General features: G+C 40.5%; 2 protein-coding genes across 2 annotated transcripts in view; both read right to left on the minus strand.

Annotated features, from left to right (window-relative positions):
- Positions 1-222: 222 nt before the first annotated feature.
- On the minus strand, positions 223-7206 carry LOC102776684 (solute carrier family 22 member 2). Its single transcript, XM_006793553.1, has 11 exons — positions 6808-7206; positions 5292-5395; positions 4964-5118; positions 4247-4415; positions 3538-3652; positions 2886-2986; positions 1636-1850; positions 1453-1561; positions 929-1041; positions 753-852; positions 223-483 (listed from the first exon to the last, which is right to left on the minus strand). The coding sequence occupies exons 1-11, from the start codon at positions 7204-7206 to the stop codon at positions 387-389; spliced, it is 1677 nt and encodes a 558-aa protein (XP_006793616.1). The 3' UTR covers positions 223-386.
- Positions 7207-8244: 1038 nt separating this feature from the next.
- Positions 8245-14489, minus strand: part of igf2r (insulin-like growth factor 2 receptor) — a 50930-nt gene continuing 44685 nt past the window's right edge. The window contains exons 45-50 of the mRNA XM_087852234.1: positions 14259-14443; positions 13878-14064; positions 13639-13785; positions 13474-13543; positions 12023-12304; positions 8245-11922 (exon numbers count right to left, since the gene is read on the minus strand). Of these exons, the coding sequence (XP_087708360.1) occupies positions 11764-11922; positions 12023-12304; positions 13474-13543; positions 13639-13785; positions 13878-14064; positions 14259-14443 (1030 nt within the window). The 3' untranslated portion in view covers positions 8245-11763. The remainder of the gene's footprint in view (positions 11923-12022; positions 12305-13473; positions 13544-13638; positions 13786-13877; positions 14065-14258; positions 14444-14489) is intronic.

The following is a 14489-nucleotide window of genomic DNA, read 5'->3' on the forward strand; positions in this document are numbered from 1 at the left end:
GCGCAATGGTTAGTGCTGTCAATTCACAACAAGAAGCTCCTGAACTGAAGGACAGACAACATTAATTATATTAGTATTATTTGAGTTGTGAACTATGCACAACCACTCGTGGAAACAAGCAGAATAGGTTCACTTTAAATCTTATAACAGTAAATGTTTTAAATGAAAATACTTGAAGCTTGGTTGTATTAAAGATAACTTTAATAACTGTATGATGTGGTTCCATAAAAAGACACAAGTTAGTCTAAACACTAAACACTGTGCACAAAGAAAAACTGAGAAAATGTTAAAATTGGCTCCTAAAATTAAAATCAAGGAAGTAACTAATATATCCACAAGCAACACTGTTAAACAGCATAAATAAATACTTTGGTGTGCAAAGGAGCTTAAACAGTTGCCCGATCTTTGTTGGACGCTGTATTTTGGTAGTTGGGCAGCAGGTTCACCATCTGCTGTTTCTTCAGTTCGATTTTCTCCTTTGCTCTGAAAACACAAAGTCGCGTAATGCACATCAACTACAAGGCTACGAGTCTAAAACACCCATGCATTATTATTCATAAATATGATTGTCAATCAGAAAATAAATCAACAGCTTTTCTGGTAACTGATTACTTGTTTTAGTCAGTTTAAGCAAAAATACTAAATGTGCTGTGTTGGGAAAAAAAAGTCAATCTGTACTTACTATAGATACAATAGCAGAGATATAACGGGATTTAAAGGGGCTTAATTTTCCTACTGCACTAACTACTCACTTTTTTGGGAACTCAATGTCGTTGATGGTATCTGGCAGCAGTACGCCTCTGGTCTCAGGGAGCAGCAGCACCAAACCTCCGGCCAGGAAAGCCAGAAACCCTACACAACACAATTCAATAATGCATTTAAGCTTTGATAGTCAGATTTATCTGACTTTTACTCTCAGAAAACCCACCAAAGATGATGAGTGGCAGCTCCAGCCAGATCACAGCCAGTCTGTAGAGCAGGAATGGAGCCACAATGCCTCCAACATCACACAGAGTGGAACAAACAGACACTCCCATGTTCCTAAAGACATAAAAACAGCATTTCTTTTAATCTACTAAAATAAAGTATATTTACTTTTTAAACTTTTGATACAAAGACATGTTTAAAAGGCTAAATATCCACAGTTACATTAGTTATCTACATACAAATACAAAAACAGCTGGATTTGGACAGGTTCTGAAACTGTGACATAAAAGAAAAGGATAAAAGTTCATATTTTGATCAGTTTCACACTTATATTATCAGGTACAGCTTCAAACTGATTTGGCAGCAGTCTAAGCTTTCTGTGAGCACAGTTCTATCAATAATCTACTAGTGATTTGTGATGTCCTTTTGTTATACACAGAATTTACTGTTGTTTACTGATTACCTTAGTTGATGTATAAATTATACCTGTTCATCCCAAACACAATACATTTTTTTGTATTATACCTGACAAACGTCGGGTAGAGCTCAGTGTTCACAAACACCACCATCTCAAAGGTCATCGTGATCCCCAATCGGCCGATGCATGCCACTGCCGTCTTAAACCAAAACATGCCTGCAAAAACAGACAGAACCATTAAAAGAAAACTTGGAAATCAACGTTCAAGAGCACTAAGAAAAATCACTCACTTTCAGGAATAAAGGCAGTGATGAAACAGGAGACTCCAGCTACAAAATTGGCCGTGGCGAAGGGGAGGCGTCGGCCGACGCGCTCAATGGTGAACAGGATGAGGAAGGCGGCAGGAAACTCCACCAAGCCAGAGATGAGGAAGTCGATATAGACATTTCCTCCCAGAATGCCCAGCCTCATGATCAAACCCTGGTAGACGACAGCACTGGTGAACCTGAGAGAAAAAACATCTCATTAACTTTGAATCTTTATCGTAAATTCCATCCATCCACTTTCTTCCGCTTATCTGGAGCCAGGTCACGGGGGCAGCAGCCCAAGCAGAGAAGCCCAGACCTTCCTCTCCCCAGCCACCTCCTCCAGCTTATCCGGGGGAACACCAAGGCGTTCCCAGGCCAGCCGAGAGAGATAATCTCTCCAGCGTGTCCTGGGTCTGCCCCGGGGCCTCCTCCCAGTGGGACATGCCCGGAAAACCTTGCCCAGGAGGCGCCCAGGGGGGCATCCTTGTCAGATACCCGAACCACCTCAGCTGGCTCCTTTCGATGTGGAGGAGCAGCGGCTCTACTCTGAGCCCCTCCCGAATGGCCGAACTTCTCACCCTATCTCTAAGGGAGAGGCCAGCCACCCTTTGGAGGAAGCCCATTTCTGCTGCTTGTATTCGCAATCTCGTTCTTTCGGTCACTACCCACAGCTCGTGGCCATAGGGGCGCAGATCGACCAGTAAATTGAGAGCTTCACTTTTACACTCAGCTCTCCGTGAATCGCTACCTTATCGTGGTGGAGAGGTTTGTGTGTCCCAGGGATCCCAGGGGCTATGTTGTCTGGGGGCTTTTGCCCCCTGGTAGGGTCTCCCATGGCAAATTGGTCCTGGGTGAGTGACCAGACAAAGAGCGATTCAGAAGACCCTTATGAGGAAAACATCAAGGGAACAGTTTACCCTGCCCGGGATAGGAACCAGGCCTGGGGAGGGTGCCCAAGGCCAAGCGTCTTGTGGCCGGGCCTTAGTCCATGGGGCCCGGCCGGGCACAGCACGAAAAAGGGACATGGGCCCATCTTTCTGCAGTCCTACCACCCGCAGGAGACAGACGTAGGGGTCGGGTGCAATGTGCGTCAGGCGGAGGTCCTGGCAGACCGATTCCCGGCTACCAAGACTGGCAATTGGGAGACTTTATCCTAAATTGATTTTTTTATTTTTGGATAAAGAAGAGTCATTTATCATAACAGTTGTGTCCTGCTTCAATTAAATCCTTACCAGTTATAGGTGAGAATAAAAGTGTGTTTTCGCATGTTTGGCGTTCTGATCAGGTCCATGAAGGAAGCGGTGGTTGAGTCTGCGTTATCATCTTTCAGGGTCTGCAGGATCATTCATATAACATCACATAGTAAAAGTATTTCTGGTTGTTTTTATGCCTTAGCTTCAGCCTGTTTTACTATGTTTCTCCATGAAAAAAAATCTCACAAAAAATAATGCAGTCTAATCCAATCCAGATCGTGTCTTTTTCATGGAAGGCTTGAAACCGCTTATTGCATCTTTTAAAACAGCATGGCTTCAAAGTAGAAGAGTTCAGGTACTGAACTGGCTTGCCTGGAGTCCAGACCTTTCACCAACCCAAAACATCTGGTGTATCATGACATGAAAAAAACAACAAGCAAGACCCAGAACTGTTGAGGAGCTACATTTTCATCAGACACAAATGGGACAACATTTCTCTCTCCAAAGTCCATGAACTGGTATTTTCAGTTCTCACACATTTACAGAAATGTAAATCTATTTCTATTTCCTAAAATGTAAGTTTTATCTCACTTAATAAGTCACAATGAATTAGACTTCAAATTTTCATGTTATATGCTGATAGAATTTGATTCCAGGTAACAGATGCAGAGATTTTGTGTCCAATGGCTACCTCGATGTTCCTGGAAAGAGTCATCTTGTTTTCTTTGGCCATGTCCGCTGTGATCTTCACTGCTTTGGAGATTTGGTTTTGAGAGAGAAGCCATCTTGGAGACTCTGGGATGAACCTGAAAAAGTAAAATGTCAACAACAAATCTGTTGTTAAATACAAAACTATTTAAAGGTACAAATTCTTTCTTTTTTTAATTGATAATGACAAATAATTAGTAGGTGTGTGCATTTTTTCACTAAGACAAAGAGATTTTTGGATTTTATTTTAAGGTTTAATGGGTCGTACAAAGAAAGAACAGGCAAAACAGACAACCCACGTAAGGGTAGCATCTGATAAAATATAGTGCTAAAGGTGCACAGGTTGACATAGCGGCAAAAAACTAAAGGTAATAACATCTTTTCTCCACAGTACCTCTATTGTAATATACCCTCATTGGCTCTACAAGGAAAACATTTATTCTAAACCTGTAATTAAAATGTATTAATATGTATATAATAACTGGATAATGTGTTTTTAGCATAAGTGAGAAGACTACTCATTTTTATAAAACATTTGGAAATGACTACAAGACACAGATTTCTAACATTTTAAAATCACCTAGATGTCACTGAAATTGGCTACAGCCCAAATAAATATGTTAAATAAAAGTTGAAAGATCGGTTAATAAAACTTCATTCATACTGCTGTATGTGGTTGTGGTGACTCTTACCAGTAGTAGGACAGGAACAGGATGTAGGGGATGGTGATGACGACCTGCAGCCAGCGCCAGTCTGTTATATAGTAGGCAAGCAGAGGGAGGATGAGGATGCCGACGCTGAAGAACATCTGGTAAATTACTCCGACTGTACGTCTGAACTCCACGCCCACGATCTCTGTGACTGAGATGAATAGAGGAAGGTGTGTGTTGGAGTCACATTGTTAAATGTTGTCACTGTGTTACTTAAATTTGTAAGTCTTAGTTCAAGCAGCAGGATCAAAGACATTCCTTTGTCTCTGTCCACCTCTCCAGCCTGTTGGACGGTGGGGGAGGCTGCATTGTTTTATTTAATGGAACATCCTGTGTGAGGGTTCTGTTTTGTTGTTTAGTAACCTTCCTTTTTATGACCCTGCATACACACACACACACACACACACACACACACACACATACACTCGCACACACATACACACACAGTGCCTTATCTTTTGTAACCATAGGGGGGTTTACAATGGGAGGTGCTTGTGTGTACTGTAACTGTTTTCAATAAAAGGTGGCTTGGAAGGCTTTTTATTTGATGCTGGCTAGGAGACAGGTGAGGAGCGTTCAGCTCCAAGACCCTGGTTCTGACCAGTCTCCCTTTGCTAGCAAGTAAAAGCTGTTCAGGGAATGACTATCCTTGATTGACTGTGGTGAAAAGCAAAGGTAAAGGCTATAAGGTGGTCTTACTCAGCACATATCCAGCTACCCAGCCTCCTTTCACTCCAAACCCATAGAGAGTTCTGAAAACCAGTAAAGATATGTAGTTTGGAGCCACGGCCACCAGGATCCCTGCAACCCCATTCAGCAAGTTGGATATGAGGAAGCTCATTTTCCTGCCAAACCTGAAGTCAGACATCAACAATCATCACATTGCTGTAAGTCTGTCTCACATAATGTCAATGATTTGGTCATGTAAGTGCTAAAAACAACAAGAAAAAATTATAAATAGATAGTAATTGAATGTATCAATTTTTAATGAGTCAATTTTTAATCACTGTCACAATCATGGACTAACCTGTCAGCCAGGTAGCCAATGGCAATACTTCCAACCAGGAACCCCACGTTCAGAGTGGCCTGAATCATGTCCACCAACCATGCATTCGAGCACACCAGGTCAAACTGGGAAAACACAAAGTGAAAAATGTCCTGAATCTGTCAAAACAAATTGTATGGCATGCTGCCAATGTTTTTGTTCATTTTATGAACAACACAAAATTACCATATTAGTCATTAATAAATCTTTGCTTGGGATACGGACATATTTAGGTTTTACCAAAGTACTCAGATTCTCTGAGCAACACAGTTCTCTTTTTATTTATGTATTTATTTATGTGTATATATACACACACACACACGTGTACAAAAAAAATCCTGTCTCGCCCTTGCGGGCGGTCTATCCTTCAAGCTCGGGTCCTCTACCAGAGGCCTGGGGGCTTGAGAGTCTTGCGCAGTATCTTAGCTGTTCTTAGCTGTATCTTAGCTCTTAGCTGGACAGAGATCTCCGATGTCGTTTCTGGGATCTGCTGGAGCCACTGGTAGGATTTCTGGATATCAGCCACCTCCGCTATCTGCCGGTGGTACATACCGTGCAGGGGCCTGTCCTTCCATGATGGTTCCTCCTCTTCCTCGTCATTCTAGGGTTTCTGTTGCCCGAGGTATTCACTGAGCACGCTGTCAGTTGGGGTCATATTCCTGATGTATTCCTGGATGTTTTCTGCATCATCCTGGTCTGGGGTACTGACACTCATTAGTCCCCGGCCTCCTTCCTTCCGCTTAGTGTACAGCCTCAGGGTGCATGACTTGGGGTGAAACCCTCCATGCATGGTCAGGGGTTTCCTGATGTTGATGTCAGTGGCTTCTATCTCCTCCTTTGGCCCACTTATTATCCCAGCAGGGTACCTGATCATGGTGTAACTTGTAACAATTTCTGAATGATATATAGTTATTATAATACAAAAGTATAGCATGCAGAATCTTTTTGAGAAATTCTTTCTCAAAAATAAAGAAAATGCAATTGTCATTCAACTTTCATGTTGGATTGAGCAAATATGTCAAGCTGCCCCACAAAAGCAACAATAGCAGTAGACTTAATCTAAATTTTACCAATTATAAATCAATAAAATAACTAAATAAACTAAATAAATATATTTAAATATAGACAAATATAAATATCTTTATCAGCGTGGGACTTTACAGGCTGGCTTGAATTTTTCTTGCATATTTTAATTAGCCAACACAGACATTTTTTGCATTTGCCCCAAATTACAGTTCCAGGCTTTTACCTTTAATATTATTTGAGATATTTGTGTTCAGACACTGCCTCAGATTTCAATGGTGCAAAAGAAGAAAAAAATTACTTTAAGTTGAGACTGAATGACCCCTTTTTTAAAAAAATAAATCATTATTTCTGTTTTCTACATTCCAAGCTGCATCATGTTGTTGAATTCACAGATTTTTTTTCCTCAAAAAATGTTTAGTCTATTTTTTGTTTTTTGGTCTGTGTGTGTTGGCTGTGACTTCTTGTTCCCCACCTCAGTAACAAAAGACTGTCTTCCCTCGTAGTCGTACTCCCAGCCATGTTTGCAGCTGATTGTGGGAGTTCTGCTGAGGTCCTTCAGCTCCTGATTGTCACAGCTGAGCTCAGTGGCATTCCAGTCCACCTCGTACTGCTCACAGCTGCTCTGCTGACCAGAGCTGTTGTCCAGAGGTACTGTGAGCCTGCGACTCTCTGCCAGGTTCCAACCGCATGCCTCTCTCCTCTCCACCACTGCAGGGTCTCGACACCAGTGATCAGGGGTGAAACCCTGGAAGACTATCCCGACATACACACCTGCCCATGGCATGGACACCATACACAGCAGGATGAAGATACGCTTCTGGCAGCGGCCAAACTTCCCGGCTTCTTCTAAGATATCATCAAAAGTGGTCATGATTGTAGAAGGGTTTCTTTACTTTAACCAGCTGCAAAAAACACTCAGCCGGAGTCTAATTTGTATGCTGAGCTTCCCTCTGCAGAGTGCCCATTGAAATGCACATGCACTGGGTTTTTAAACAGCACAAGAAGGAGCAAAGGTCCATAGAAATGCGTTGGTACTGCACAGCCTGTGCAGTAGAGCATTAAAAGACGTCTGCTATCCAATTTACTGATGTCAGAGCCCAGCAGAACGTCTGCATGGACACATTGGCCTGGATGGTGACGCAGTGATGATGTTTAATCAGTTAACATTTAAGAGGTACTTCATTGGAATCTGTTAGACATTAAGAACGGAGAAAGATAAGATCAGCTGAAAGAAAGTGTTGAGTTTCTTGAGTCTTTCCAGACAAGTCTAAAGAACTTTGAGGCAGGTTAAGTGTCAGTCCAAGTTAAGCCTGAATCTTGACTTAACAGGATCAAGATTTAATCTTCAAGACAAGCTCATGTGTTGCTGGAAATCCTTTTGAAGACAGCTCAAACTAAGACTCAAGTCTTAACTAGTGTGAAATCTTTTTAAGCAACTTGAAGCCAGAGACAGGATCAAGTTATTGAAAACAAGAGCAAAGGATTTCCCCCCCCCCAAATTCTCCTACCTCATTGTACCTGAAATATTTTAATATTTGCATAGGTTTTAGTCTCAGCTTCTTTGAGACTAATTTTAAAGACCTAAGACCTATTTTTGGGTAAAACCTCATTTTACCCAAGAATAGATGTTAGGAAGTCTCGTGTCATTCAAGACAAATTCAAAGTTGTATGTCATTTCATTAAACGTTCAAGCCACATTCTTCTTTCACACGGTAAGTCAGTTCAGACAAGATGAGATGACAAAAATAAGTTTTGAGCACAAGCCAGATGTCAGGACGTCTTCGGGTCAAATATCAAGTTCGTCCAAATAAGAACTTAATTGTAATGTTGCCAAAGTTGACTTTTAAATAATTTCTGTCTTTTAGAAATTTTGTCAGACATATAAAATAAGATTACACAACAAAAGTAATAAACAGCAGATCTCTTATTTATTCAAATAATGCAATATTTTACATATTTTTTATTTTAAAATAGGAAAACAGGCAAAGAGCTGAAAACATCAAACATAACCTTACATCAACTAAAACATAATGATGATATCCCATCGTACCAAATCATTGAAGAAAGTTTCTTGTGCTTTTTTTAGTCTCTTTTTTCAGTTGGTTTGTCTGCTGCTTGATGTCAGTCTCACATACTAAATTTGTTTCATCATACCCAAATGTTTCCACGACTGTGGACAAAAACAAACAAACAAAAAAAGCACAAGAATGTCCAGTAATAATTTCAAGAAAGAGATGGTTCAGTACAGTACCATGCAGATGAGCCACGGGAACTTTGGTGCAAAGCAGAAACAAATTTAATGCAACAATGAACAAATAACTTCACAAACTTTACCTCCTGCTACTCTGAAATGAGGAGTGCTACAATGTTGAGACTCAGGAGAGATGATTACAAAGTGCCAAACACAGATAGACACTTTCAATTCAACTCTCAGACTAACAGGGTCAGGATTCTGGTAAAAAACTTTAAGAAGAACAGCTCAAGTTCATATAGCAAAACCACACGCTGAATGAACGAACACGTAAAAGGAAAGTTTATAAAAAGTCTTCGATACAATCATATTTTATGATAAATACTGATCATAAATATTTCACCTGTTACCAATGTCATTGTCATGTTTTCTGGAAGCCTGACCATGTGCCGTGTACTCGCATTCTTTAAGCTGTTAAAGGTAGATACACTTGCACTGTTCAGAATTTCAGATCAGTAGCACAATAATATGATTATATGATAAGAGAGTTTATTAAGAGAGTTTTAAAATGTCAAAAGCTGCTTTGGAAATGTTCAGTTTGTAATCAGAGAGAAACAGAAAAAGTAAAAGGAGGAGTGCAATTTGTTTCTACTCTTTGCTATCACAACACTCCTCGAACCCCTTTCTGTGAAACACTGAAGTTTACAGTGCAAATGACAATTTTATTAAATGCTGTTTCTCATTATTTTATCAGTATTTTTTGGGCACGTGGCATCATACAAAACGCGCTTAACAATTATGTGTACAAAGCTTTAGAAATACCCTGAATGGCAAATCTTTGTTATTGAGGTTTTAGCAATAAACTCACATTTGAATACTGAGAAAACACAAATATTAATCTACACCAGCAATGCAACGGCAACTAATGTGATGAACATACGATCAAGGGCACGTTTTTTTGTGGTAGTAAATGTCTGGCTATGGATCAACAAATGCACTGCAAAGTGATTTAATTAAGCTCAGGATTGTTCACCTCCTTTCCCAAGTTGGAGAAAATGAGAAGTTATTACTGATGTACAGAGATAAAGATTTATGCTACCAAGGGCTGCAGCCCACCACTTCCTGGTTATACAAGCAGCGACACGGTTTTCAGATATCTTTTTTGTTCCAGTTACAAGGCTGAAACTCAAAACTTATTATTGCCAGTGAAAGCAAACAGTTGGTTATAGTAGAGGAGTCAAAACCAAAGAATATTACAGATTATTTTTTATTAAAAAATCGTTTTAGCTTTAAATGTGCCTCCCTGTTAGCAGTAATTAGGCTAAATCTTTAGACTTGATATATTCAGGGAGTTTGCAAAGTTTTAAACTGACATTTCAGTCAATTTGACCAACCAACCAACCAAATCTGATTAATTAGTGGAAACCTAGAAAATAGACTTTCAGTTTTGTTTTTTTAAACGATTTTCAAAAAGTCCACCTTCCTTTATGAGGGTGTGCTACTTTGAGATTAATTGAGATTAACAGCAGCTATTTTATTGGTTTTCAACTGCTCCGCACATCAGAAAGAAGAGTGAAGTGAAAACAGAATAATCCAACCTAATTGTTTTTTGTGATCATCATGTGTCTATAAAAATCACTGTATCTGAGGTGTGTTTGTTTTTTTAAAATCACCCGGTCTGAGCTCTAACTGTTGTAGAAAAATCAATCTCAATCACGCTGTGTTTACACTGTGCAAGCTTACAGATTTAATTACTGTCATGTGGAAATATGGCATAAAGTAGGTTTCCATTATTACTGACATCCTCTGTGAAAAAGCAAAACATATATTGCTCAACATCCTGCATTTTAGTTTCACTACCATCTTTTGCATCATGCATTTGGCTGAACTGGGCAGATTTCAGCACTACAAAAAGTTGGCTTCACTTTTCACGCAGCAATCGGATCTGAGTACAACAACCGAGCCTGTAAAGTACAAGAGCACACGAGCAAGAAAAAGAAAAAAAAAAAAAAATCGATTTCCCTACATTAGTGCCAAGGGTGGCAGTAGAAATATGGCTTTAACAGGAGGGGAGGGGACCAAATCAGTTTCACTTTCAACTTTCTTCAACCATCCATTCATACTTAAGGCCATCTCCATTTTCACACAGAACAGAGAAACAAACGTAATCAGCTCGGACGAGGCGTTAAATAATCACCAAAACAAACGTGTGAACAATTCACCGGTGAAGACTATAAACGAAACGTCCATATTATAGAACATTATCATCTATTTACAACGTCTCTGATCAAATCAAGACAAACAAAGAAATTCAATCCGTTGCTGGACATGATTCATAGATGAAAATGCAAAGTAAATTCATCAGTATGAAGGCATCGTGCTTTCTTTTTGAGGGCAAAGAAGGGGAAAATGGGTCTGCTATAAAAGCAACTGTAAACAGCACGAAAAGACAAACTGGTGTCTTCATTCCCTTTTTTAGAAAGAAGCTGGCACCTTCACTGCCTAAGCTATGGGAATAAATATCATGACAGTTTTTCATAAAGTACTTGTGGGCCAATGGACAGCAAAAAAACAACTCCAAACGGAAAAAAGTCTTCCTTATTAAATACCTTCACCCCGTCCACAAGCAGACACGCAACCAGTGTTAGTACCATTAATCAAGGTAGGTAAACAGCTTCAGTTCAAAACACCAGAAGAAAATAGAAGATACATATATAACTTAATTTTCATTCACATCTTATCATGCCTCATTTCAGTGATGATATCAGATTTTCCCTTCTTGTAATGATAGTGTTGTGGTATCATTGTTTACCGTTTGGTGCATATGGTTATGGTGACATGTCTAGTTGACACATCAAGCTGGAAATCACATTAGAAAGAAGCTTTGTGTGCTCCCAGAGTCGATTTTAAGAGCCTCAACTGGCCTGTTCGTTCTTCATCAGACAAATGTGGCAAGGCTGAAGTATCGGGATTATGAAAGACAATATGGTGGAGTTCAAAAGAACCTTAAGAACACTTTAAATGAGCTGTCAAATAAACATTATATGTGGACGGTGAACTGGACTGAGTCTGTGTAGGCCGAATGAAGGTGCAGCCCAATAAAAATATATCCCTAAAGAAAGGAAAGGTTTCTGTCTTCGGTGTGTTGTTGGCATTTCACTGTTGCTATTATGGAGACATTCACTGAGAGAGAAGAGTTCGGATTGGATGGAGAGAACCAGGAAGGACAGAGTGACATCACACCCTGAGGAGGTCCTCGTCACTGTCGTCTTCTTCCCGTTTCCTGTTCGCTGCCGTGTTGTTACCGTGGTTAAGGCCAGAAGAGCGAGGTTTGCTGCTCTTCCTTTTCCTATCTGACTCGTCCAGGAGGCCCACCAGGTCCTCGTCGCTCTCCTCCTGAAATAAAAGACTTCTGTGAGCTTTTGAGAGCAATGGGTGCAATCATTGCTACCATGAACGACTGAGATGATACCAGAGAAAAAGACAAAGAACTGACTTGCAAGAAGGCGCTGCGATGAGCCGTAGAGTGCTTAGCGAGTCCTGACGATTTTATCACACGTACCCCGGGGACACTCAGCACCTCGTCCTCGCTGTCGTCATCCTGATCGTCCAGCGAGAACGACCGCAGACCCTCTGTATTCACCGGCTTGGTCGTGATGTGACCGTTGCTTTGGTTATTCTTGCCACGGTGCAAAGACGATGAAGATGTGGGAGGAGCATCGATCTCCTCCATCAGCCATTCCATCTCCTCCTCTCCTCCTTCTTCATCTGTGCTGACCTGAGTATTTAAAAGGCACAAATAATAAGATGCATATTAAGTTTTTACTCATCTTCATGGTTGTTTAAAAAAAGCTTCACCAGAGTATCTGATTTGTAGCATGATATGGCTTTTTGAATATTCGCTAAATTATAAAAATAACCTTAGTGTTTAATCATTGGTCATCATTGGTCATGTAACATGTAATCCTTAAGTTTTCCTTTTTTATTTATTAATATGATTACTTTATCACTTTATATTATTACCTTAAGAAAAACTTAAGTCCATGTTCAGGTACAGCTAGAATATGACATGGCTACCACAGCTTCATACAGCCATTTCAAAGTGGGCGTGGTTGCACCAGTGAATACTCAGATGTCTTTGCTGAAACTGGAATAGTGTATTCTCGCACAAATTTAGTTGTAAACGCAGACTCGACTCCGCTGGTTACCAACTGGTTGTACTCTGGTTAGATTTCTATATAAAACCAAAGTTGCCACAAAAATAAAGCTGCTTTGTCATTTGGCAATTTTGTAGTTAAATCCATGTCCTGCAGCTGCTTCATTTGTGCAGGCATTTGTTAATTTTTCTTCTGGCTGGACTCTGACTCTTTAAGGAGTTGATGTGAATTTCTGAGTATGTAGACAGCAACAGATTTGTGATTTTTGCTGATTTATCACCGTTTATCGTTGTCAGAGTCCAGGCATTTGCTAGCTTCCCCCCATTCAATCACAAGCTGAGCCTTGCCTTGATGCACCAACGTTGCTTTGAATGGAAAAACTGCGAGTGGTAGCGCAACTGGTCCCCCTCTTTGAAGCAACCATTTCAAAGGCAACAAGACTGACAGTTAATTGCTCCCAGTTGAAATCATTTTGGTTGTGCTGCTTTCTCCAGCCATTATTAGCCTAGGTGTGGCAGCATAACATATTCCTTCTCTAGTTACAAGTTACAGAAACCCTTCAAATAACATGAGGGATCATGTTGGAGTTGGAGTTTAGAATTTTTTTGTTTGTTTTGTTTTATTGTTCCATTTGTTATTTTGGCCTTGGCTTCACCCTGAGCAGCAGCTTTATTCCCTGTCAGTGCCAGTAACCCACTCGTGACTCTTCCTTGCGTTATGCTTTCTGATCTTTAGACTGGGGAAAATACAAAGTAACTTTGAAACTCGTTCATTCATTAGCTCAACCAACCTTGGAATATTTATAGGAGACTTGGTTTCCTCTCCTACAACAACCAGCGATCTTCTGCCTCACCAGTTCCCTGGACACAGACAGGTGAGATTATGAAAGAGGCTTTCATACAAAATATTTTTTTAAAAATATATATGTACCAAAAATGGATACTCATGGTCTCACCTCCTCTCTCTCTTGTGCAGCAGAAGCCCCATCAGACACACAATTAGAACCACCAACAGGAGGCTCAGCACCACCCCCATTGCTTGGCTCCGCCTAGACAGGGGCGGAGTCTCTTCACCGTCATCATTTATCTGCCTGTCAACAGTCCTGAAATTCAATCCAGAGAGGAGACTTCAACATATTTATCTAGTGTTTTGTGCTCTTGGGATTAAAGTAAGATTGTGAAAAAAAGGACTCACATCAGATCACACACAGCATTTGTGTGCCACACAAACAGATACTGGCAATTGTCCGTCTCCAGCATAAACTCCGGGATGCCGACACCTGCTGACGGGTTACAGTGAAACCTTATTGTGGATGAAACCGTTTTGTTCTTCGCGCGGCCACACTCTGACTCAGAAGGCACTATCACATCCACATTTCCTCCTGATGGAAAAACAAAAACATGTTAAGATGCTGTGACCACTAAATGGAAGGACTCATGCTAAAAAGAAATGGCACTTTGTTTCTTATGCAGGTGTGGGGTTTTTTTTGCACTGATGTCATTGCCAATCACATGCTTTGCAAAGGGTTTTGAATGATAGATCAAAATCATTCAAAACAGAAAAAATTCTGTTTACCTTTTATGTAGTACTTGGCTTTGTTGGATGAGCCAATCTTGCGGCTGTAGGTGTCATTCTGTTTCACCTGGCAGATGTTGGCACCAAGACATTTAGGCAGGGAATTATTGGTGATACCAGACAACTGGATGTGGTAGATGTAGCGGTCGCCATTGTTACGAATGTCTCCAGACGCCTGATGGTGGCTAAAAGGCAGAAAAAACCCAGATGAAACTTTTGTGACAGAAAGAA

The sequence above is a fragment of the Neolamprologus brichardi genome, chromosome 15 (assembly GCF_056152115.1).
Source record: "Neolamprologus brichardi isolate AB-2024 chromosome 15, ASM5615211v1, whole genome shotgun sequence".
In the NCBI taxonomy this organism is placed as follows: domain Eukaryota; kingdom Metazoa; phylum Chordata; class Actinopteri; order Cichliformes; family Cichlidae; genus Neolamprologus; species Neolamprologus brichardi.

Coding starts and splice junctions, on each gene's coding strand:
- LOC102776684 (XM_006793553.1), bottom strand. CDS start 7,206: ATGACCACTTTTGATGATATCTTAGAAGAAGCCGGGAAGTTTGGCCGC. Junction 1,562..1,635: donor CACTGCCTTTATTCCTGAAA/GTGAGTGATTTT, acceptor CTGTTTTTGCAG/GCATGTTTTGGTTTAAGACG. Junction 1,042..1,452: donor CTCTACCCGACGTTTGTCAG/GTATAATACAAA, acceptor TTATGTCTTTAG/GAACATGGGAGTGTCTGTTT.